At 32.4% G+C, this 26,914-nt stretch overlaps 1 protein-coding gene across 1 annotated transcript in view; it reads right to left on the reverse strand.

The window, feature by feature from the left end:
- LOC127704294 (uncharacterized) overlaps positions 1-26,914 on the reverse strand; it is a 66,784-nt gene that overhangs the window by 4,451 nt on the left and 35,419 nt on the right. The window contains exons 6-8 of the mRNA XM_052208302.1: positions 15,735-16,052; positions 15,191-15,286; positions 11,038-11,090 (exon numbers count right to left, since the gene is read on the reverse strand). Of these exons, the coding sequence (XP_052064262.1) occupies positions 11,038-11,090; positions 15,191-15,286; positions 15,735-16,052 (467 nt within the window). The remainder of the gene's footprint in view (positions 1-11,037; positions 11,091-15,190; positions 15,287-15,734; positions 16,053-26,914) is intronic.

A 26,914-nucleotide genomic window follows, 5' to 3' on the forward strand; every position in this document is an offset into this window, starting at 1 on the left:
AAAGTATGATACAGCGAAGCAATTCAAAGGATTTTAGAAAGCTAAAACTAGTGACATTTAGCTTTTTTTGTGATTCTCAACAGAATCAAACCTGAGTCAGAAAGGTGCGTGAACATAACGGTATTACTAGCCAAAATAGACTCAAATGGGCACAGCTATACATCAGGGGAATATGACATAGAAACAAAAGGTAATGACTCTGCCATTGTTTTTATGTCATTTACATATTTCCATTCCAGATAGCATTATGATTAGGGTTTCGTGAAATCACATTCTTTAAAGAAAATTATAAAGAACGAGAAAGTTTTTTTTATTTATTCTGATCAAATAGTTGTATATGTCCTGCAAAATTTCTGGGTACGGTAAACAAATTCTAGAGAAGCCATTTGGCATATATCTTAGTGCTGTAAAATCCCTAACAGATATCGTACTTTAATTTAATAACAATAGTTTTCCATAAAACAATATTTAAAGCATATTTGAAGAACATACTTTGCATTCTTACACTTATTACATGACGCTATTTCATATCGGCTAAATGGTATTTATTTTTTTCATTTTTATTACCAAACAAAATAAATAGTTAAAGATAGTAACTTACAAACATTCCAACACAAATAAAATTTAAGCGGGAAATGTCGGTTAAAATAAATAATTCACACAACATTTATCCGGTATTATATGCATCCATTCTGGGTATATGAATAAAAGCTTGGAAAAAATGACGACTACTTTGCTTATAAAAAATTGAATACAAACTATTATCTCGAATGCAATCTATCTCACATTTCGTGTAATTATAAGTATCGAGATAATTGTTTAAATCTATTTTTAAGGATGAGAGGGGGTTTAGTGAACACAATCATGTCTAACCCCTTCACATTCTTTATATGTTTGTCAAAAGCTATGATTTTGTAATCCAGTGGTTGTTGTTGGCTGCTCTCTGCTAGTTTCGTTTTTGTATTGTTAAAGTAAAGATAAGGTTGATGGTTCCCCTCTTTAGATTGTTTCACATTTTTGTTGTTGGCTGCTCTCTGCTAGTTTCGTTTTTGTATTGTTAAAGTAAAGATAAGGTTGATGGTTTCCCTCTTTAGATTGTTTCACATTTTTGTTGTTGGCTGCTCTCTGCTAGTTTCGTTTTTGTATTGTTAAAGTAAAGATAAGGTTGATGGTTTCCCTCTTTAGATTGTTTCACATTTTATATACCCGAACATTTTAAAGCTTTATATATGGAATGGGTTTTGTCTACTGTTGAAGACGATGCGATGACCTATAATCGCTCGTCGTTTATCCAATGCTACTTTAGAGTAAAAAAAAGATCAATGGCTTCCTGACAATTTCTATCATTGACACGCATTTGTCAGATGAAAAATCATTTTTATCAAGGACAAAGTGTTTGGCATAGTGTGGAAGTGAATGACAATACATTCCATTGGATGGTTAAAGCATTTTCTCGAAACTTATTAATGAAGACATCAGATAACAATTCAATATTTTGACCTTAGAATGAGACATTAATGTACATTCATTACTGGATCTTTATAAGATAAATCTTAATGTAGCTGAAAATAAGACAACAGAGTTTTTATTTTTAGTCTTCTATCTTGGTATTTTTATAGCATTTATGATAATTAAAACAAACATAAAGTCTTAGAAAAGATTAGCTCTTTTCTGAAGAAATATTTTTGAAACTATGATTTTCAAATCACAACATGTACATGATTTTAAACAATAATCCTGTTTTTCTAAGGATATCAGTAAAAGTGACCATCTTTCACTGTAAATTACAGCTATTTAGGAATTAATTAGAATCTGGCAGGAGAAGATTCTTTTTAAAAGTTCTTTTTCTGACTTTTAGACAACAGATTTTATAAATGTGCATATACATGATGATATGCTAATTTTTCAAATCAAATTGTGCCTTACAATTTCAATAAATTAACAGATGTGATAAGCTTTATACATTTATTTAAATTACACCAATGGTAGCAGCTATAAATGATAAAGTATTATGTAGAATAGGAATATTTATCTCTCAAAATGTAAATTCTGCTTTCATGATGATCATGAATTATCTGACATATTTTTCTTTTTTAAAAGGAATATGATAACTTACCACTGACATTGTCTATAAATAATGTTTCATTTGACTAATTGTTGCCTTGTTTAGGCTAAAACATACATTTTATAACAACTGTATCATAGTGTATTGGGATTTCTTCCGCACATTAGTATGTCAAACAACATATTATCAAGAAAGTAGTAACTATAAATAATTATATAGACTTTATAAAGTTTTCATCATGATTATATTGCATTTTGTTATTTACATCCATGATGATTCGAATTAAAATAGAAAATGGTGATATTTTTAGACTCCATGAACTTGAAAGTAGTATTGCTATATTGAGGCTTGTGTACCAACAGTTTAGAATTAACATATTGACATGTATATATTTTAATGTTCGCTAAAGAAATGAAATTTTAAAAAGTATGTTAAGTATTTAAATTGCAAATCAAATCGGAAACTAAAGATAAGTTTGCCATTTAGATTTGTAAATGTACATTGGCCTATTATTTCTCAGATCAATTGGGAATTTCTCTGATTATTTATATTGCTTTGAATATAACATAGACATATATAACACAAAATGCTACAAATAATATATGGAAACATGGTAAATTTGATATGAATCATAAAGCATTTTTACTTAAAAACCATACTTTTAAAAAAAAGAATTGCAATGCAAATCTGAAATTTCCATGAAGTCTTGTCTGATCCAAGGTTATACAAGAATAGTTATATACCTTCAATATCCAATACTTGTCCGGAAATCATGATGAGTGAAGGTCATTTTCATTTGTGACAGGTGACAATAGAACTTAAAACTTTGTCACCCTTCCCCTGTCCTCTTTTAAGAAATATTAGCAAATGAATGACTTATGGTGTTCAAAGAACAATGTTATTTGAATGCAAGGATTCTAAAACACTGGATTATGTCTTTATTCAGATTATTAAATATATATCTATATTTCTTCTTATTACATAAGATAAATAACACAAATCTGATACGGTGCTTTTTGTCCGACATTTGCTTTTTGTCAGGTTTTGCTTTTTCTCCGATAATTTTGCTTTTTGCCCGAAACTTTTGCTATTTGTCCGTTGCTTTTGGTCCGTTTTGCTTTTTGTCCGATACTTTTGCTTTTCGTCTGACATTTTTACTTTTTGTCCGTTGCTTTCGGTCCGTTTTGCTTTTTTTTTTTCGATGATTTCGCTTTTTATGTCCGATTTAAAAATTTGTATATGTGATATAGTGATAGAACCATCGATTTTCTGCAGCAAAACAGTAAATAATAATTACAGTCGAGCACATCAGCATGAACTTACAACCTCAGTATTGACTCTTTAGGGATTACTTTAGATGAACTACTTGGATTACTCGGCCACCCAGGCCCTAAAGTTTAAAAAAAAATTGTGAAGCGTTACACCAATGTTCAAGGTAAGGGGAGAATTTGCTGCCAGAAAACATGTTTAACCCCGACGCATACTAGTATTATATATGCCTGTCAAAAGTTAGGATCCTGCCATTCAACAGTTGTCTTTTGTCTGTCTATCAAATTCGTTTTGAATTGTGTTACACTTGTCTTTTTTTATAGCCTTTTATACGCACAACAACCTAGCCGTGGTTGTTTACGTCAACGCCATTTGATCTCTTGTGGAAACTGCCTCATTGGCAATCATACAACATCTTCTTATTTTAATGGTTCATTCCTTCATATTTGTAAACATTAGGTTAATTTTTTTTTCTTTTGAGGTATGGAACCGTGTGGTAAAATTTCATAAAGATCCCTTCACTTGTACTCAAGTTATTGTCTGAAAACCAAAATGTCTTCGGATGACAAACGCTTCGGACGACGTCGATGCAGACATCGCCATAACATAATACAAACGCAAAAATTGCGGTCGTATAAAACGTATATTAGACTCGACCGTACAATTGAGTGTACCGAATGAGCAAAGAATAGTGTGAATGTGCACCAACTCGCTCGACGTGCATGTATGTTATTGAGTAATACGTGAGACAGCTTATATTCTTTATCCTAATATTCTAATCTTAATATCGATTGTGTGCACTTGTTTTCTACAAATGAGTTACTCTCTATCGCAAACAGCCCTTCCTATTTTTATAAAGGCACTGGCTACGATTACCGGCCAAAAGTAGCAATAAGAAATAATTATTGTTACTTCCGTGATTAACTGCCTAAAGCATTTCCAGACAGGGACCCGATTTCATACGGAAATTGCAGGTAACAATAATATCATTATTTATTGTTACCTGCAGTTATTGTTACCCGCAAAATATATTCAGGCAGGCACTGATCTAAAAAATGTTTGATTTGAGAACAATCTGAAATAATTTAAACAATTACATGATTAAACTTACAGTTTTATTGACCAATATGACGTTCACTTTTTCCATAGGGGGCAGATTTAAATAGCTCATTATTCTTAATTATGGATACGAATGAGCAAGGTGTCCAATTTGTGGTCATTGGATAGTTAACATAACCTTTCAAGATTTTAATGAGAAACTCCAACGGTTTCAAGATGCAAATTTTGTGCATTTATATAGAAGAAGCAAGATATCGCTGAAGAAGGATATAACAGAGTTGTACAGTTTAGTATGTGGTATACACGTGCGTATATGTCTCTGTATAAATGGATCTATAGTTTCCACAGGTGTTAGAAGGGGTATCACCGGAAATGTTTTGGCCTCAAGATACTCCCATAGGTTACATACTGAATGTGCGGGAAGTCCCACCAAAATAAATAGCTAAAAGAATTATAAATATGTATTTATAAATGTGCCTTCGATTTATCATTGCTTTGATCACTAAATAATTTTCTATACAGATATGCTTGTTCAAATGTTCAAAACAAGGTACACGAGGCAATGACACGAAGACAGTACGAAGTATCAAGATGCTACACACACAAGACATCATTTGCAAATTTTATGTAAAATTTTGCAGATAAGAATAACTGCAGCATGTGCAGGTAACAATAAAAAAAGATATTATTGTTACTTGTAATTTCCGTATGAAAATTCGGTCCCTGTCCGGAAATACATTTAGGCAATAAGTCGTGGCAGTAACAATTATTATTTCTTATTGTTACTTTTTCCGGGTAATCGTAGATTGTTATGGGTTTTCTGTTAAAAAAAAATGCATAATTCTTTTTATATCTACCCCGAATTCTGTTTCGTGAGAAAAACAAGCAACTATATAGACTAGACTAGACTATAATAGATAAAAATAGAAAAGACTTAACTAGACTAGTTAGGAACCTGATGTTCAGTGGTTGTCGTTTGTTGATGTGATTCATAAGTGTTTCTCATTTCTCCGTGTTGAAGGCCGTACTTTGACCTATAATGGTTTACTTTTAGAAATTGTGACTTGGATGGAGAGTTGTTTCATTGGCACTCATACCACATCTTCTTATATCTATAGACTATTCTATATCTTATAGACTATATAAACTAGAATAGAAAAAAAATATAACAGAATATACTAGGCTAGACTAGAAGAAACTAGAATAAGATAGACTAGACTAGTTTAGATAGATTAGACTGGAATCTTGTTTAAAATAGTGGTGCATTATGTCTATAATCAAGATCTTAAGCAATAGATAAGAACAGAAAAGACTAGACTAGAATGAATAGACTAGATAAGATTAGGTTAGACTATAAACGACTAGAATAGAAAAATATAATAGATCAAAATAGACTAGTCTAGAATATAATAGACTGCGTCCACGTCTACTCTGTGTTTTTGTTTGATGTATTTCTATTTGTATCCATCTGGCGAGTTAAGCCTTTTTCAACTGATTTTTATAGTTTGTTCTTATGTTGTACTGTTACACCACTGTCCCAGGTTAGGGGAGGGTTGGCGCCCGCTAACATGTTTAACCCCATCACATTCTGTATATGCCTGCCCCAAGTCAGGAGCCTGTAATTCAGTGGTTGTCGTTAGTTGCTGTGTTACATATTTGTTTTTCGTTCATTTTTTTGTACATAAATTAGGCCGTTAGTTTTCTCGTTTGAATTTGTTTACATTTGTCATTTCGGGGCCTTTTATAGCTGACCATGCCGTATGGGCTTTGCTCATTGTTGAAGGCCGAACGGTGATCTATAGTTGTTAACTTTTGTGTCATTTTGTCTCAATTTTCAAATTGGCATCATTTTCGATTAAATAGTCTTAAAAGTAAATCAGTCAACTAACAAACTTGACCGATAAGTAAAAATATATCTGAACTAGAGGCTCTCAAGAGCCTGTGTCGCTCACCTGTATTTACTGATGCTTTGGAAATCATGTAAAATAAGGTTAAAATCATAATTAATAGTATTAGATATTAGATATTATAATGATATCTAAGATAATAACAAAAAACTGCAAAATTTTTGTAAAATTACTAACTCAGGGGCAGCAACCCAACAACGGGTCGTCGGATTTGTCTGAAAATTTCAGGGCAGATAAATCTAAATCTGATAAACATTTTTGCCACCTGTCAGATTTGCTCTAAATGCTTTAGTTTCAGAGATATAAGCCAAAATCTACATTTTACCCCTATGTTCTATTTTTAGCCATGGCGGCCATCTTGGTTGGTTGGCGGGGTCATCGGACACATTTTTTAAACGAGATACCCTGATGATGATTGTGGCCAAGTTTGGTTAAATTTGGCCCAGTGGTTTCAGAGGAGAAGATTTTTGTAAAAAGCTGACGACGACGGACGACGACGACGACGCCGCCGACGACGACGACGACGGACGACGGACGACGGACGCCAAGTGATGAGAAAAGCTCACTTGACCCTTCGGGTCAGGTGAGCTAAAAACTGACCATACCTCTAAAACTGAATAATATAAAAATTAGGTCAAGGTCAAATTAACAATTACAAGTCAGACATTGACACCTTGGATTTTCATTTTTCAAATTTATGCATAAATCATGCCGTTGATTTTCTCGTTTTGAAAAGTCTGTGAGATGTAGACTTTTGCTCCGCGTTGAAGGTCGTATGGTGTCATGTAGTTGCTAGCAAAATAGACATTTGGTCTCTTGTAGAGAGTTTTCTCAATGGCAATCTTAACAATTATTCTTTATCTTTTATATTTAGAATTGAGCGTCACTGGTGAGTCATTTGTGGGGAAAACGCGAGTTCGTAGAATACAGTTGTAAGTCTGTATTGTATCTTTTATAAATGTTTTTATTATCTGAGAAATAGACTTACCACAAAATTTTGACCAATGAACTATGAAACTGAGCTCAAGGTCAGATTGACACTTCTTGTCGGATATGTCAATTTAATCTAGCCTATATCTTATAGGAGAAACCAACCTAAATGAGAATTCAAGATTGATCGAAGAACGATTGAAGTAAGGATCTGACATCTGCATATTACATGCAGTCATCCAATACAACCAACATTGTCCACCACTGTATTTAGTACCTGAGAGATGAACCTCGAAACTTATTAAGAAAAAAAGCAAACCATAAAAGTTTAAGTAAATTTCAGACGAACCATTCGCGGCTAGCATGTATTTCACATGAAAAATTAGAAATGACCAATGAAACATGAAAATGACGTCAGAGTTAGATGAACTCCGTTCAATATTCGAGTAGAAATAACAAGCATTGCATACGCTAATTGCAGTTGACCCATTGCTGAAAAAGTATCAGACAAAAAAAACGAACCATGAAAACATAACATTGACCAATGAATCACGGTCCGTTGAAACCTACCGGTCGGACATGTACACCATACAATCAGCCTATACACGAACGAAATCACGAAAATGAAATCAATCACAATGGAAAATGATGTTATTTAAACATATATAAGGCATTTGTATACAAAATCTGAATCATTCATATCTTCTCTCCAAATGATTTAAAATTAAATTGTTGTCTGACATATAAAGTTCAGAAAAAGACAAACTGATGGACAGCAACATTGCTTATTAAATCAGTTGCTGGACCATGATCTGTTGTGCAAGGTCTGAAAATGGTCGACAAACTGAGATTTGTAGACATTAATGTAACTCTATAGAAAATATCTTTGTTTATTGTAAGTAGTTCCTATCAATCTAACTTAAGCAGATAACTAAACATTAAAAATTGCGAATTAATTCAAAATCACCGTACCATGACCTAAGGGGCTTCAAAATAGTCGCCAAACTGATATGTACTGATAGTAATGTAACTTTATACAAAATACCAACACTTAACATTAGAATGTTCTCCCATTTATTTGTATTGTAGTCCTGTCATGTAATGTTGTCATTTTAATGTTATATTTAACATTGCCATAAAAGCGGGAGGTTTTGCTAGCCACAAAACCAGGTTCAACCCACCATTTTTTTCTAAAAAAATGTCCTGTACCAAGTCAGGAAAATGGCAATTGTTATCATGTAGTTTGTTTCTGTGAGTGCTGCATTGTCGTTTTTTTTTATTTGTGTATTTCTCTGTCCTGCATGTTCTTCCATTTATTTGTATTGTAGTCCTGTCATGTAATGTTGTCATTATGGTGTTATATCTAACATTGCCATAAAAGCGGGAGGTTTGGCTAGCCACAAAACCAGGTTCAATCCAACATTTTTTTCTTAAAATGTCCTGTACCAAGTCATGAAAATGGCCATTGTTATATTATAGTTCGTTTCTGTGTGTGTTACATTTTAATGTTGTGTTTCTGTTGTGTCGTAGTTCTCCTCTTATATTTGATGTGTTTCCCTCAGTTTTAGTTTGTAACCAGGATTTGTTTTTTTCTAAATCGATTTATGAATTTCGAACAGCGGTATACTACTGTTGCCTTTATTTATCAATTGAAAGTGGCTGGACCATGGCTTTAGATGCAAGGCCTCAAAATAGTCGTCAAACTGATATGTATTGATAGTAATGAAACTTTGTATCAAATAACTATAATCTATCACAAGTAGTTCCTATCAAACTAACCTAAGCAGAAAACGTAACAATTGTCGTCGCCGGAAAAGCAATCCCTTAGTCTAGCTTTCCGCTACTTTCGACGCAGGCGAGACAAAAAAATACAACATAAGATAGTGACGCCGGATTTGAATCCTTATGTTTCGCATAATGTGGCTTTCTTTCTCAGGCGAAACTTCTTTCAAATATAAAGAACGAGGAATTGCAATGTTCATTACAACGATCATCTAAAAATGTATGATGAATTATTTTTAACCGAAGCGTACGGTTAATTAAAGCATGCTTGGCTTTACCAGCGGTAAAGTGAGAACATATAATTGATCAGATTAGTATATAAAACAGATACTCCATGTGCCACTCATTTATAGAGAGAAATAAGGTTTGTATTTAATTTCAAAGATGTCATGGAGTTTCGAAGTTCAAATAGAACCTGCAAAAAATATGCACGTTTTGAAATGGACATAAAGCAGAATCATCGGACGAACAGAAAATCGGCCAAAGAGCAACGGACTAAAAGCAAAACGGACAAAAAGCAAAAGTGTCACACCAAAAGCAAAATAATCGGTCAAAAAGCAAAACGGACCGAAAGCAACGGACAAAAAGCAAAAGTGTCGGACGAAAAGCAAAAGTATCGGACAAAAAGCAAAAGTGTCGGACGAAAAGCAAAAGTATCGGACAAAAAGCAAAACGGACCGAAAGCAACGGACTAAAGCAAAAATGTCGGCCTAAAAGCTAAATTATCGGACAAAAAGCAAAACCGGACAAAAAGCAAATCGCGGACCGAAAGCACCGTATCACACTTCAATCCAATGTATATTTCCTACATATTAAATAGGATTCCATTAAGATAATTGTATTTAAAATTGATGCATAATGTATATGTAGCCCCTTGTGAATATGAAATTAAGTACTTTTGAGATTTCAATACATATAAATAGTGTGTATTCATCAATTATGTTTGATATATATTATGAATGTACTACATGCTCATTGTGATATACAGATATTGAATGTTAATGAAAAAACTGGGGGTGATCTCCAATGCTTCGGAAGTGCTAGCAGATCCTACTCCACAGTTGGCACCCGTCGTGTTGCTCATGTTAGTACAAACCCGGTGATAAGTCAATATAGACTTTATTGATATGCATCTTCAAGATTCAAAAGAGTTTGCACCTATCTATAATCAGTTGTTTTGTGACTATTTACCCATAATCAAAAATATGCATTATATCTTTTAGCTCTATACAATTATTTGTGTATAAATAGGTATAAAACTATGAAGATGTGTAATATTGCTAATGAGAAACCTCTCCACAAGAGACCAAATGAAGTTGAAGTTAGCAACTATAGGTCATCGTGCGTACAAAACCCATTACGCATAGCAAGCTTTAAACGGACAAGATAGGATAAATGTAAAACAGTTCAAACGAGAAAACACTAAATTTAATGTCTGATTGTGTAGAAAAGAATAAACGAAAACCAAATTAAATAAACAGCAACAAACGACAACCAATGAATTACAGACTGTTGACTTGGGACAGGCACATACATAATGTGGTGGGGTAAAATATGTTAGCAGACGCCCATCCTCTTCCTGATCTGTAACAGTGGTGCAACAGCACAATTTTTTGTTTACAAATTGTAAGATCCAACTGAAGAGGGCTTGACTCGCAGATAGACATAACGCACACAAAATACAACAACAAAAAGACTTAAGACTCAACGTATCGATCTTAGAGAACTCGCAATTACTAAAAGAAAGTTCACAGCCATAATAACTAATAAAAAATCATGTGTCAGAAATTACAGTATCAATCAATATACATATAGCATACAAAACAAATATTTCTTGTACAGCTGCATTAAACTTTAAAATCACCATAGAAACGAGTGTATACAATCCAAAAATACCAACTTTGTCGATCTATTATACCGAGCTTCATTTCAGCAGAATATCCGATTTACTACATTGATCTCAAATACATGATCTCAACCTACATATTTACAAACTGTCATAAGAACTAACTGTTGCATACTTACGTCGTCGTTGTTCGTTGTTTGATTTGTTCTTGTAGATTTCTTTTTCTCCTTGTCTACAAATAAAAAAAAAATAATTGTGTTAAAGTTGTATCAATAAACTCATCATACACACCAGGATTAAAATATTGTACTCGAGATGCGCGTTTCGTCTATATAAGACTCATCAGTGACGCTCGATTCAAAACAGTTAAAAAGGCCAAATAAAGTACGACGTTTGAAGAATATTGAGGACCCAAAATTCAGAAAGGTTTTGCCAAATACAGCTAAGGTAATCTATTTCTGGGGTAGAAATCATTTGTATTTCGAAAATATAATAAGTCTTCATTCTTAAGTTAGCTATCACATGGTCAAGACATAGGTACATGTAACCCTAATTATACATCAAGATCATAAATATTCATACAATATCAGTCAGGAAAAATATAAAACTGTACAGTAAATATAATACTGTTTAAACTTTGACTAGACCAGTATTTGAGTTCAATATTTGCATCATACTAAAACATCGCTAAATAGAAAACAGTGGAAAGACGAACAATTTTTATTAATATTATCATTCTCTAAGAAAATCATTTTTAAATTTGTTTTATTCGTACGTGAACCGTTACTAGCTGATACGTGTTTTAAATATAATTTCTTTAATTTATAAAGGCTATATATATCAAAGCATTTTCCAAATTGCAATAAGCACGCTTTTTGGTGTGATATTCCTTTGTCGTTTCAGTAGTAAATTCATTTGAGTCTGCATCTTCGCTAGCCAAGGGTTATGATCCAGTCACTTACTCTACACCTTTGATACAATTTATGTATACAGCGTTGCGCCATCTAATGACAGATAAAAGTTACTCCCACTCCTACTTCTTGACCAAGACCCTCATGGGTAGTCAAGGTCGTTAAAAACCACCCTCGTCGTCTTCTTGACTAATGGCAGCGCTTGAACTCTCACCATTTTGGAGGTGTAAAAATGATTATGTCATGTGTTTACAAATTTCGTGAAGCAGGAACGGCTAATCTGATTTTTACAGATTGCTCTTATGTTGTACTGTTACACCACTGTCCCGGGTTAGGGGAGGGCTGAGCGCTCACAAACATGTCTTACTCGGCCACATTCTTTATGTGCCTGTCCCAAGTCAGGAGCATGTAGTTCAGTGGATGTCGTTGGTTCATGTCTGTCATATTTGTTATTCGTAAATTGCTTTTTTATAAATTAAGCCGTTTGTTTTCTCAATTGAATTATTTCATATTTTTCATGTCGGGGCATTTTATAGCCGACCATAGGGTATGGGTTTTTTCATTGTTAAAGGCCGCACAGTTGCCTATAATTGCTTAAATCCACTTCATTTGAACTTTGGTGGATAGTTGTCTCATTGGCAATCATACCATATCTCCTTATTTTTATAATATACGTTGACATTCAAACATTGCCACGAGAAATTTACCCATTAATTCAATTATATTGACTAAGAGTTTTAAAAGTGTCACTAAATATCGTCCTATATATTGGGGGTAAAGACTCCTTGCACAATCTGTGTAATGACATTTTCTACATTTACACGTGATCATTTTAGAGGCGCTTTTTGATTGGATGCAGCACGTTGTAACTGCAACCAATGAAAATCATTACCTCGTGGATCCGACATTCCAACTCCATCTGCCAAGATTAAGGAGTAGGGGACCGGATTGTAAGCCTTTGCTAGCAAAGATGTTGAGTCTGTAATGATCATGTTAATCCTAACTCCATCTGAAAAGTCCTGTCCTCAAATGGCCGTCTTTGGAAGTTTTTTCATTTAATTTTCAAATATTTTCTTGTGCTAAATTTAGCTCTGTTCAGACAAATGGCGTGCACCAAATTCAGTACTGTTCAGTAGATTTTAGACTATTCAGCACGCTATTATTACATATATACAAATAAATAACAACTAATAAACAGTATGAATGAGGCTGAACAGATAGCGAATTGTCTGAATAGTATTGAATTTACCGTAGTGGATAATTCTCATAGATTCATCATTGACTGAAAAACTGGACATGACTTGATCATTTATTGTTATGTTTTTAGCTCACTGATCCCGAAGGGCCCCATGTGAGCTTATGCCATCACTTGGCGTCCTTCGTCGTCCGTCGTCTGTCGTCGTCGTCGTCGTCGTAAACTATTTCAAGAATCTTCTCTGAAACTACTGGGCCAAATACCTTCAAACTTTAACTGAATGTTCCTTAGGGTATCTAGTTTATATATTGTATCCGAACTTTTGATCCATCAACAAACATGGCCGCCATGGATAAAAATAGAACATAGGGGTCAGACGCAGATTTGGCTTATATCTCAAAAAACTAAAGCATTAATTTAGAGCAAATCTGACGGGGATAAAAATGTTCAATAGGTCAAGATCTATCAGCCCTGGAATTTCCAGACGAACCGAACAACCCATTGTTCGGTTGCTGCCACTAAATTGGTAATTTTAAGGAAATTTTGCAGTTTTTGGTTATTATCTTGAATATTATTGAAGATAAAGATAAACTGTAAACAGCAAAAATGTTCAGCAAAGTAAGATCTACAAAACAGTTATATGACCAAAATTGTCAATTGATCCCTTAAGGAGTTATTTCCCTCTAAAGACAATTTAACACAATTTGTTCATCATGTTTGCTTACATTTAAAAATCTTCTCCTCTGAAACTACTGGGCCTTATACTTCTAAACTTTAACAGAATGTTCCTTAGGGTAACTGGTTTATACATTGTATCCGAAGTTTTGATCCAATAACAAACATGGCCGCAATGGCTAAAAATAGAACATAGGGGTCAAATGCAGTTTTTGGCTTTTATCTCAAAAACTAAAGCAGTTAGAGCAAAAGTGACACGGAGTTAAAGTGATGAATAAGTCAAGATCTATCTGCTATGAAATTTTTGGCAATAAATTGTTGGCAATAAATGTTCAGCTAAGTAAGATCTACAAATAAGTCAACATGATCAAAATAGTCAATTGACCACTTGAGGAGTTATTGCCCTTAAAACGTTTCTTTTTACATTTTTTGTGAAAGTCTAATTACTTTTTCAAAAATCTTCTTCTCTGAAACTACTTGGCCAAATACTTAAAAACTTTACTTGAATGTTACTTAGGGTATCTAGTTTATAGATTGTATTCGAGGATTTGATCCATTCAAAAACATGGCGGCAGTTTCTAAAAATACGACATAGGGGTCAAATGAAGTGTTTGGCTTTCATCTCAAAAACTAAAGCAGTAAGAGCAAAACTGACATAGGTGAAAGTGTTAAACAGGTTTAGATCTACCTGTCAAGTAATCTTCAGACCAATAGGACAACTTATTGTTGGATTACTGTCCAGAAATAGATAATTTTTAGGAAATGTTACAGTTTTGGGTTATGTATTATCTTTAATATTATTATAGAAAGAGAGAAAGTGTAAATGACAAAATTGTTCAGCAAAATAAGATCTACAAATAAGTCAAATGCCTGAAACTGAAATTACAGGTGAGCGATATCAGGCTCTCATGAGCCTCTTGTTTTAATAACCGATATGATCAAAATGTATGTCTACCTCCCAACTCAATTGATATACCCAATTATGTAGTGGTGTACCAGATTCCAAAGTACTTTAAATTCATATTTTTGCATTGCACAAGGTTATGCTTTTAAAGACTGCTAATGACGCTTTTACACAAATTCCGTTGGAAGTGCCAATCCAAATAATTTAGTCTTGGAAAACATAGCATAGTTATTAAGTAAACCTCGGCTTTGAGTCATTTGGAATATTCATACATCACTTTTTTAAATATTTTTTTTTCGTATCATTAGTTCCATTTTATGTGATTAGTACATATCTGATAAGTCAATGCCATCTAAAATTATTTTTATTGTGTGTTTTAATTTTTGCCGTAACACCACTGCCTAAAAACAGGGGATGTATGCGCGATCACAATAATCTCTGACCCTACCAAAAAGTGTCCATCTCGGGTCATTAGTTTTCTCTTTTAAAAGGTTTTACATTTTGTTATATTGTGCCTGTTATAGCTTACTACAAATGTATACCTTTTGGATTACTAATTGCTAATTGCTAAAGGCTGAACAGTATCCTTGATTTATTTTTTATCAAATGTTCTCAAAATCAAGCTTTTCTTCTTAAATAAAACTTACATTTTCTGTAAACATGTTTGATAAGCAACAAAAGTGGAACTATTACACCCGCTGGAATAAATAGCCATTCAAGTTCGACTTGATCAAAACTGCTTTCTACAATTAAAAAGGAATACTATCTGTTGATTTTGTACAATCCCAATGCTAGATAACATATTTCTATATGTAAGTAATGTAAGACGCGTATCACGTGCGACTAAACGAGAGAAAGTTCAAATCACAAATAAATAATGTATGACGAAACTAAAAAAAAATTACTCGAAATATTGTCCCTTTAAAAGTCAAATTACTCAAATCAAATGTCCCAACAACAAAACTAAAAGTGGAATGTGTTTTTGGACAAACTTCAAAACTGAACCATCAATTTAATCTTCACCCATATTTGAGGGATGAGTAGTGTAATTTTCAGACAGTTTGTGTTCGACTGACGGATGTTATATTATCTTTTGGAAATCATTATACATAATGCTATGTTATTGTTATTCTATCATATAATTACATATTTTAAAATGTGCGTGTTCACAGCAAAATAAGTTACACTCACTGTGACTGACATCATTACTCTTCAGCGATAGTGTTACGTCGGCCGAAAATGTCGCATTATTATAGAGGAGCTCGTATGTCATACTAATATCTCTTTTGGACAGATTTTTTACTGTCAAACTGATACCATCATCTTCTACCTTTTCTTGAAACTTTTTGCTAATTTGCAGTTCTTTTTTGTTTGTTGCATTGTTTACTGGATAACGCAACCACACATGTTGACTTTCATTTCTGTTTACTGGAAATGCTGATATATTAGCAAATATTCTCAGGTCTTCTTGTAATGATTTGGGCTCAGCAAACTTTAAACTATAAGTCGCTGGTAAAATAAATATCATTAGCTTTAGACATATACTACTTCAAAAAATCAACAAAACATGTTATATGACAATAGTCAATATCAATTACTGGGCCTATAAAAGAGAGGCAAAATATACCAAAGGGATATTCTAATATATATCTCGAAAACAAAATGATAATGCCATGGCATAAAACGAAAAGCGAAGAAAAGACAAACAACATTTCACAAAACACAACATAGTAAAACTAACTTCACGAAAACTGGGGATGATCTTCGGTGCTCCGGAATATTGTTCATGGAAATATTCACCATGTTATAATTTTCATTCGGAAGGTCACATTCGAGGAAAAGAGGACGAGATTGTGGAAACGACAATGGGAATATATCCGCTGTCATCTGTAAAACAGGTAATCCATAACGGTCAACCAACTCGTGATGGCGTTCGTAAACTTTTCTAAGTGATGATTTTAACTTCACCACTAAGAACACTTTGTTCAATAGCTTCCTTGTAAGCAGCAACCCTCTATGACGTAAATTATAATGGGGAAACGAAAGCTCTGAAATATTGAATCAAGTTTGAGATATATACTCCATATGCAGGCGCTGCTGGAATGTTGAAATGAATGGAAAGTTCACAATTGAGAAGCTTAAATCATCTCTTTCATATTAAAGTTTTGTTCTAAACCGACCATCATTGTCAATTTACCTATAGATGTAAATCAAATAATTAGGCATCTTTAATTTTGCGTGATGTTATTTACCGAGCCCGAAAATTTAGATATGATGTGGGTAAACCTGTCAATTCTTTAAATACACAACTTCTAAAACTACCAATTCACCACTGTAATTAGATCCTTGAATATTGTTTTTATCGGTATAAGTATTGATTTTGTTATCAATAAATTAATACCAAACTAAATATCATTGTTTAACACATTTTATCATTCACGGTCCAACAACCTGTTGACACCTATATTTTTGGCATTGCACAAGGTCATGTTTTTCTCTGACTGACGTCTTTACACTAAGTGTTTGTGTTTCGTATATTGTTTTGACAATGTTATAAATTAAGCCGTCAGTTTTCTCAATTGAATTGTTTCCCATTTTTCATGTCGGGGCCTTTTATTTTTTATTTAGTTTGTTTTATGTTGTACTGTTATACCACTGTACCAGGTTAAATGGAGGGTTTTGCACCAGGAAACATATTTAACCCCGCAAAATTATGTGTGTGTCTTCCCTTAATAAGCCTGTAATTCTGAGGTTGCCGTTTGTTGCTGTATAACATATTTGTTTTTCGTTTATTGTTTTGTACATAAAGCTGGCCGTTAGTTTTCTCGTTTGAATTGCTTTATACATTTGTCATTTCGATGTCTTTATTTTTATAGCTTACTATGGAGTATGGATTGTGCTCATTATTGGAGGCCTTACGGTGACTATAGTTGTTAACTTCTTCGTCATTTGGTATCGGGTTGAGAGTTGTCTTATTTTTATATCAAGTGTATCTGTTTTAATTACTAGTAGTACTTTATTTGGCCTTTTAAACTTTTTTTATTCGAGCGTCACTGATGAGTCATTTGTTGACAAAACGCGCGTCTGTCGTATAAACTTATAATCCTTATATCTACAATGAGTATATTTATAATTGTATCCTCTTTTTCAAGTTCGATGAGATAAATGCGTTCAACATAGTCACCAAACTTCAATTAAATAAAGGATCAATTCGACAAGAAGAGGAGCACAGTCGGTTCCAATGAGACTGCCAACTGTTTGTTGAACACACGTTAGAAATAAGTTGTCTATCAACGTGTAATACCACCATTGATTTTCCCCTATTAGTCTTTGTTAAATTTGCACTTTTCAAAAAATTGTGCAGAATTTATCTTTGTTTCAAATAAAGAAATACTTGGCATGAGTAAAGTTTTATCCTGTCCAGTACTATAGAAAAAAATTCCCATAACATTTCATTGCATATAAGAAAATAACCATCACTGGAAGTTAACCAATCAAATTTTCCCCCTTTCTTAACCTGTGTACAAGCTTTAGTAACCATGTAACCTCAAGTTTCCAAAATATTCTATAGAAACCCCAAATAAAAAAATAATGGTGCTTTGAAATACCCAAGATATATGTTTATGACCCAGAAATGTTTTACTGCAATGAAATGTAGGATCAATTACCTACAACTGTCAAATTCAAGGGAATATTTTTTTTCGACCTATTTTCGTATGCAACCGGATGTGACGTACTATGATTTGGTGGTATTACACCTAAAGAAGACTTTTTTGTTAAATAAACTGAATGTGACTTTTTTCCTTTGTAATACTGGTTATTTCAAGCATTCCTGTCAAGTTTTGTCATAATCAGTTCAATAGTTTGAGAAAAATCTAGTATAATGTAAGACGACATCTACAGCGATTCGAGCAAAATTTCTTCGAAAAATCCAAACCAAGCCGCATCATGATAGAATATAGTGTGGACCAATAAATGATCAAATATTTATCTCATCTGCCTACAAACAGTTGAATATGATACAAAAGATGACTTTAGGATGATAAATACTACTAATGGACCTCTTTGTCTTCCTTATAAGGTCTCTTTTGGTCCATTTATACCTCTAATTTCCTCAAAATTTCTACTTTTTAGGCCAATAAATAAAAATTTTGGGGTAACTTTCACTCATTTATGATAGAAATGTTATAATAAATGATTAATTGAAGTATTCAAGCTGAATGAACTATCCGTATAAAAGTTTACTGTCTCCAAGGAGGTTTCAATTAGTCCTTACGTAAAACTTAAATTTACGCCGCGTTCCAGAGAGGGACATAAAAAGCTTCACTTTTGGTGAATAATTTGTTGTTACTGCTTTTAAAATAATTTCATTTACTTAAAACTATATATTTATTAAAGTATTTCTTAGGAAAAATTTTCTGGTATAGCAGAATATAAGAAATAAGGAGAAAAAACTCCCCAATACTCTAAGTATGGCTTGTTCTGTGAACTAATATTCATGGTAAAGTCCTATTTCAAGGAAATTTTCTCATAAAATGTGTTTTGGAGACTCAATCCACTCAGAATATTTCATTATTTGTAATATTTCACTTAAATAGCAAGAAATTTTAACACATGAGAGTACTCACAAGGTCAAAGGTGCATGTACAGCTTCCCATATTAGGTGTAATACCACCATTGATTTTCCCCTATTAGTCTTTGTTAAATTTGCACTTTTCAAAAAATTGTGCAGAATTTATCTTTGTTTCAAATAAAGAAATACTTGGCATGAGTAAAGTTTTATCCTGTCCAGTACTATAGAAAAAAATTCACATAACATTTCATTGCATATAAGAAAATAACCATCACTGGAAGTTAACCAATCAAATTTTCCCCCTTTCTTAACCTGTGTACAAGCTTTAGTAACCATGTAACCTCAAGTTTCCAAAATATTCTATAGAAACCCCAAATAAAAAAATAATGGTGCTTTGAAATACCCAAGATATATGTTTATGACCCAGAAATGTTTTACTGCAATGAAATGTAGGATCAATTACCTACAACTGTCAAATTCAAGGGAATATTTTTTTTCGACCTATTTTCGTATGCAACCGGATGTGACGTACTATGATTTGGTGGTATTACACCTAAAGAAGACTTTTTTGTTAAATAAACTGAATGTGACTTTTTTCCTTTGTAATACTGGTTATTTCAAGCATTCCTGTCAAGTTTTGTCATAATCAGTTCAATAGTTTGAGAAAAATCTAGTATAATGTAAGACGACATCTACAGCGATTCGAGCAAAATTTCTTCGAAAAATCCAAACCAAGCCGCATCATGATAGAATATAGTGTGGACCAATAAATGATCAAATATTTATCTCATCTGCCTACAAACAGTTGAATATGATACAAAAGATGACTTTAGGATGATAAATACTACTAATGGACCTCTTTGTCTTCCTTATAAGGTCTCTTTTGGTCCATTTATACCTCTAATTTCCTCAAAATTTCTACTTTTTAGGCCAATAAATAAAAATTTTGGGGTAACTTTCACTCATTTATGATAGAAATGTTATAATAAATGATTAATTGAAGTATTCAAGCTGAATGAACTATCCGTATAAAAGTTTACTGTCTCCAAGGAGGTTTCAATTAGTCCTTACGTAAAACTTAAATTTACGCCGCGTTCCAGAGAGGGACATAAAAAGCTTCTCTTTTGGTGAATAATTTGTTGTTACTGCTTTTAAAATAATTTCATTTACTTAAAACTATATATTTATTAAAGTATTTCTTAGGAAAAATTTTCTGGTATAGCAGAATATAAGAAATAAGGAGAAAAAACTCCCCAATACTCTAAGTATGGCTTGTTCTGTGAACTAATATTCATGGTAAAGTCCTATTTCAAGGAAATTTTCTCATAAAATGTGTTTTGGAGACTCAATCCACTCAGAATATTTCATTATTTGTAATATTTCACTTAAATAGCAAGAAATTTTAACACATGAGAGTACTCACAAGGTCAAAGGTGCATGTACAGCTTCCCATATTAGGTGTAATACCACCATTGATTTTCCCCTATTAGTCTTTGTTAAATTTGCACTTTTCAAAAAATTGTGCAGAATTTATCTTTGTTTCAAATAAAGAAATACTTGGCATGAGTAAAGTTTTATCCTGTCCAGTACTATAGAAAAAAATTCACATAACATTTCATTGCATATAAGAAAATAACCATCACTGGAAGTTAACCAATCAAATTTTCCCCCTTTCTTAACCTGTGTACAAGCTTTAGTAACCATGTAACCTCAAGTTTCCAAAATATTCTATAGAAACCCCAAATAAAAAAATAATGGTGCTTTGAAATACCCAAGATATATGTTTATGACCCAGAAATGTTTTACTGCAATGAAATGTAGGATCAATTACCTACAACTGTCAAATTCAAGGGAATATTTTTTTTCGACCTATTTTCGTATGCAACCGGATGTGACGTACTATGATTTGGTGGTATTACACCTAAAGAAGACTTTTTTGTTAAATAAACTGAATGTGACTTTTTTCCTTTGTAATACTGGTTATTTCAAGCATTCCTGTCAAGTTTTGTCATAATCAGTTCAATAGTTTGAGAAAAATCTAGTATAATGTAAGACGACATCTACAGCGATTCGAGCAAAATTTCTTCGAAAAATCCAAACCAAGCCGCATCATGATAGAATATAGTGTGGACCAATAAATGATCAAATATTTATCTCATCTGCCTACAAACAGTTGAATATGATACAAAAGATGACTTTAGGATGATAAATACTACTAATGGACCTCTTTGTCTTCCTTATAAGGTCTCTTTTGGTCCATTTATACCTCTAATTTCCTCAAAATTTCTACTTTTTAGGCCAATAAATAAAAATTTTGGGGTAACTTTCACTCATTTATGATAGAAATGTTATAATAAATGATTAATTGAAGTATTCAAGCTGAATGAACTATCCGTATAAAAGTTTACTGTCTCCATGGAGGTTTCAATTAGTCCTTACGTAAAACTTAAATTTACGCCGCGTTCCAGAGAGGGACATAAAAAGCTTCTCTTTTGGTGAATAATTTGTTGTTACTGCTTTTAAAATAATTTCATTTACTTAAAACTATATATTTATTAAAGTATTTCTTAGGAAAAATTTTCTGGTATAGCAGAATATAAGAAATAAGGAGAAAAAACTCCCCAATACTCTAAGTATGGCTTGTTCTGTGAACTAATATTCATGGTAAAGTCCTATTTCAAGGAAATTTTCTCATAAAATGTGTTTTGGAGACTCAATCCACTCAGAATATTTCATTATTTGTAATATTTCACTTAAATAGCAAGAAATTTTAACACATGAGAGTACTCACAAGGTCAAAGGTGCATGTACAGCTTCCCATATTAGGTGTAATACCACCATTGATTTTCCCCTATTAGTCTTTGTTAAATTTGCACTTTTCAAAAAATTGTGCAGAATTTATCTTTGTTTCAAATAAAGAAATACTTGGCATGAGTAAAGTTTTATCCTGTCCAGTACTATAGAAAAAAATTCACATAACATTTCATTGCATATAAGAAAATAACCATCACTGGAAGTTAACCAATCAAATTTTCCCCCTTTCTTAACCTGTGTACAAGCTTTAGTAACCATGTAACCTCAAGTTTCCAAAATATTCTATAGAAACCCCAAATAAAAAAATAATGGTGCTTTGAAATACCAAAGATATATGTTTATGACCCAGAAATGTTTTACTGCAATGAAATGTAGGACCAATTACCTACAACTGTCAAATTCAAGGGAATATTTTTTTTCGACCTATTTTCGTATGCAACCGGATGTGACGTACTATGATTTGGTGGTATTACACCTAAAGAAGACTTTTTTGTTAAATAAACTGAATGTGACTTTTTTCCTTTGTAATACTGGTTATTTCAAGCATTCCTGTCAAGTTTTGTCATAATCAGTTCAATAGTTTGAGAAAAATCTAGTATAATGTAAGACGACATCTACAGCGATTCGAGCAAAATTTCTTCGAAAAATCCAAACCAAGCCGCATCATGATAGAATATAGTGTGGACCAATAAATGATCAAATATTTATCTCATCTGCCTACAAACAGTTGAATATGATACAAAAGATGACTTTAGGATGATAAATACTACTAATGGACCTCTTTGTCTTCCTTATAAGGTCTCTTTTGGTCCATTTATACCTCTAATTTCCTCAAAATTTCTACTTTTTAGGCCAATAAATAAAAATTTTGGGGTAACTTTCACTCATTTATGATAGAAATGTTATAATAAATGATTAATTGAAGTATTCAAGCTGAATGAACTATCCGTATAAAAGTTTACTGTCTCCAAGGAGGTTTCAATTAGTCCTTACGTAAAACTTAAATTTACGCCGCGTTCCAGAGAGGGACATAAAAAGCTTCACTTTTGGTGAATAATTTGTTGTTACTGCTTTTAAAATAATTTCATTTACTTAAAACTATATATTTATTAAAGTATTTCTTAGGAAAAATTTTCTGGTATAGCAGAATATAAGAAATAAGGAGAAAAAACTCCCCAATACTCTAAGTATGGCTTGTTCTGTGAACTAATATTCATGGTAAAGTCCTATTTCAAGGAAATTTTCTCATAAAATGTGTTTTGGAGACTCAATCCACTCAGAATATTTCATTATTTGTAATATTTCACTTAAATAGCAAGAAATTTTAACACATGAGAGTACTCACAAGGTCAAAGGTGCATGTACAGCTTCCCATATTAGGTGTAATACCACCATTGATTTTCCCCTATTAGTCTTTGTTAAATTTGCACTTTTCAAAAAATTGTGCAGAATTTATCTTTGTTTCAAATAAAGAAATACTTGGCATGAGTAAAGTTTTATCCTGTCCAGTACTATAGAAAAAAATTCACATAACATTTCATTGCATATAAGAAAATAACCATCACTGGAAGTTAACCAATCAAATTTTCCCCCTTTCTTAACCTGTGTACAAGCTTTAGTAACCATGTAACCTCAAGTTTCCAAAATATTCTATAGAAACCCCAAATAAAAAAATAATGGTGCTTTGAAATACCCAAGATATATGTTTATGACCCAGAAATGTTTTACTGCAATGAAATGTAGGATCAATTACCTACAACTGTCAAATTCAAGGGAATATTTTTTTTCGACCTATTTTCGTATGCAACCGGATGTGACGTACTATGATTTGGTGGTATTACACCTAAAGAAGACTTTTTTGTTAAATAAACTGAATGTGACTTTTTTCCTTTGTAATACTGGTTATTTCAAGCATTCCTGTCAAGTTTTGTCATAATCAGTTCAATAGTTTGAGAAAAATCTAGTATAATGTAAGACGACATCTACAGCGATTCGAGCAAAATTTCTTCGAAAAATCCAAACCAAGCCGCATCATGATAGAATATAGTGTGGACCAATAAATGATCAAATATTTATCTCATCTGCCTACAAACAGTTGAATATGATACAAAAGATGACTTTAGGATGATAAATACTACTAATGGACCTCTTTGTCTTCCTTATAAGGTCTCTTTTGGTCCATTTATACCTCTAATTTCCTCAAAATTTCTACTTTTTAGGCCAATAAATAAAAATTTTGGGGTAACTTTCACTCATTTATGATAGAAATGTTATAATAAATGATTAATTGAAGTATTCAAGCTGAATGAACTATCCGTATAAAAGTTTACTGTCTCCAAGGAGGTTTCAATTAGTCCTTACGTAAAACTTAAATTTACGCCGCGTTCCAGAGAGGGACATAAAAAGCTTCTCTTTTGGTGAATAATTTGTTGTTACTGCTTTTAAAATAATTTCATTTACTTAAAACTATATATTTATTAAAGTATTTCTTAGGAAAAATTTTCTGGTATAGCAGAATATAAGAAATAAGGAGAAAAAACTCCCCAATACTCTAAGTATGGCTTGTTCTGTGAACTAATATTCATGGTAAAGTCCTATTTCAAGGAAATTTTCTCATAAAATGTGTTTTGGAGACTCAATCCACTCAGAATATTTCATTATTTGTAATATTTCACTTAAATAGCAAGAAATTTTAACACATGAGAGTACTCACAAGGTCAAAGGTGCATGTACAGCTTCCCATATTAGGTGTAATACCACCATTGATTTTCCCCTATTAGTCTTTGTTAAATTTGCACTTTTCAAAAAATTGTGCAGAATTTATCTTTGTTTCAAATAAAGAAATACTTGGCATGAGTAAAGTTTTATCCTGTCCAGTACTATAGAAAAAAATTCACATAACATTTCATTGCATATAAGAAAATAACCATCACTGGAAGTTAACCAATCAAATTTTCCCCCTTTCTTAACCTGTGTACAAGCTTTAGTAACCATGTAACCTCAAGTTTCCAAAATATTCTATAGAAACCCCAAATAAAAAAATAATGGTGCTTTGAAATACCCAAGATATATGTTTATGACCCAGAAATGTTTTACTGCAATGAAATGTAGGATCAATTACCTACAACTGTCAAATTCAAGGGAATATTTTTTTTCGACCTATTTTCGTATGCAACCGGATGTGACGTACTATGATTTGGTGGTATTACACCTAAAGAAGACTTTTTTGTTAAATAAACTGAATGTGACTTTTTTCCTTTGTAATACTGGTTATTTCAAGCATTCCTGTCAAGTTTTGTCATAATCAGTTCAATAGTTTGAGAAAAATCTAGTATAATGTAAGACGACATCTACAGCGATTCGAGCAAAATTTCTTCGAAAAATCCAAACCAAGCCGCATCATGATAGAATATAGTGTGGACCAATAAATGATCAAATATTTATCTCATCTGCCTACAAACAGTTGAATATGATACAAAAGATGACTTTAGGATGATAAATACTACTAATGGACCTCTTTGTCTTCCTTATAAGGTCTCTTTTGGTCCATTTATACCTCTAATTTCCTCAAAATTTCTACTTTTTAGGCCAATAAATAAAAATTTTGGGGTAACTTTCACTCATTTATGATAGAAATGTTATAATAAATGATTAATTGAAGTATTCAAGCTGAATGAACTATCCGTATAAAAGTTTACTGTCTCCAAGGAGGTTTCAATTAGTCCTTACGTAAAACTTAAATTTACGCCGCGTTCCAGAGAGGGACATAAAAAGCTTCTCTTTTGGTGAATAATTTGTTGTTACTGCTTTTAAAATAATTTCATTTACTTAAAACTATATATTTATTAAAGTATTTCTTAGGAAAAATTTTCTGGTATAGCAGAATATAAGAAATAAGGAGAAAAAACTCCCCAATACTCTAAGTATGGCTTGTTCTGTGAACTAATATTCATGGTAAAGTCCTATTTCAAGGAAATTTTCTCATAAAATGTGTTTTGGAGACTCAATCCACTCAGAATATTTCATTATTTGTAATATTTCACTTAAATAGCAAGAAATTTTAACACATGAGAGTACTCACAAGGTCAAAGGTGCATGTACAGCTTCCCATAAAGAAGACTTTTTTGTTAAATAAACTGAATGTGACTTTTTTCCTTTGTAATACTGGTTATTTCAAGCATTCCTGTCAAGTTTTGTCATAATCAGTTCAATAGTTTGAGAAAAATCTAGTATAATGTAAGACGACATCTACAGCGATTCGAGCAAAATTTCTTCGAAAAATCCAAACCAAGCCGCATCATGATAGAATATAGTGTGGACCAATAAATGATCAAATATTTATCTCATCTGCCTACAAACAGTTGAATATGATACAAAAGATGACTTTAGGATGATAAATACTACTAATGGACCTCTTTGTCTTCCTTATAAGGTCTCTTTTGGTCCATTTATACCTCTAATTTCCTCAAAATTTCTACTTTTTAGGCCAATAAATAAAAATTTTGGGGTAACTTTCACTCATTTATGATAGAAATGTTATAATAAATGATTAATTGAAGTATTCAAGCTGAATGAACTATCCGTATAAAAGTTTACTGTCTCCAAGGAGGTTTCAATTAGTCCTTACGTAAAACTTAAATTTACGCCGCGTTCCAGAGAGGGACATAAAAAGCTTCTCTTTTGGTGAATAATTTGTTGTTACTGCTTTTAAAATAATTTCATTTACTTAAAACTATATATTTATTAAAGTATTTCTTAGGAAAAATTTTCTGGTATAGCAGAATATAAGAAATAAGGAGAAAAAACTCCCCAATACTCTAAGTATGGCTTGTTCTGTGAACTAATATTCATGGTAAAGTCCTATTTCAAGGAAATTTTCTCATAAAATGTGTTTTGGAGACTCAATCCACTCAGAATATTTCATTATTTGTAATATTTCACTTAAATAGCAAGAAATTTTAACACATGAGAGTACTCACAAGGT

This window comes from Mytilus californianus, unplaced genomic scaffold (assembly GCF_021869535.1).
Source record: "Mytilus californianus isolate M0D057914Y unplaced genomic scaffold, xbMytCali1.0.p SCAF_6, whole genome shotgun sequence".
NCBI lineage: Eukaryota > Metazoa > Mollusca > Bivalvia > Mytilida > Mytilidae > Mytilus > Mytilus californianus.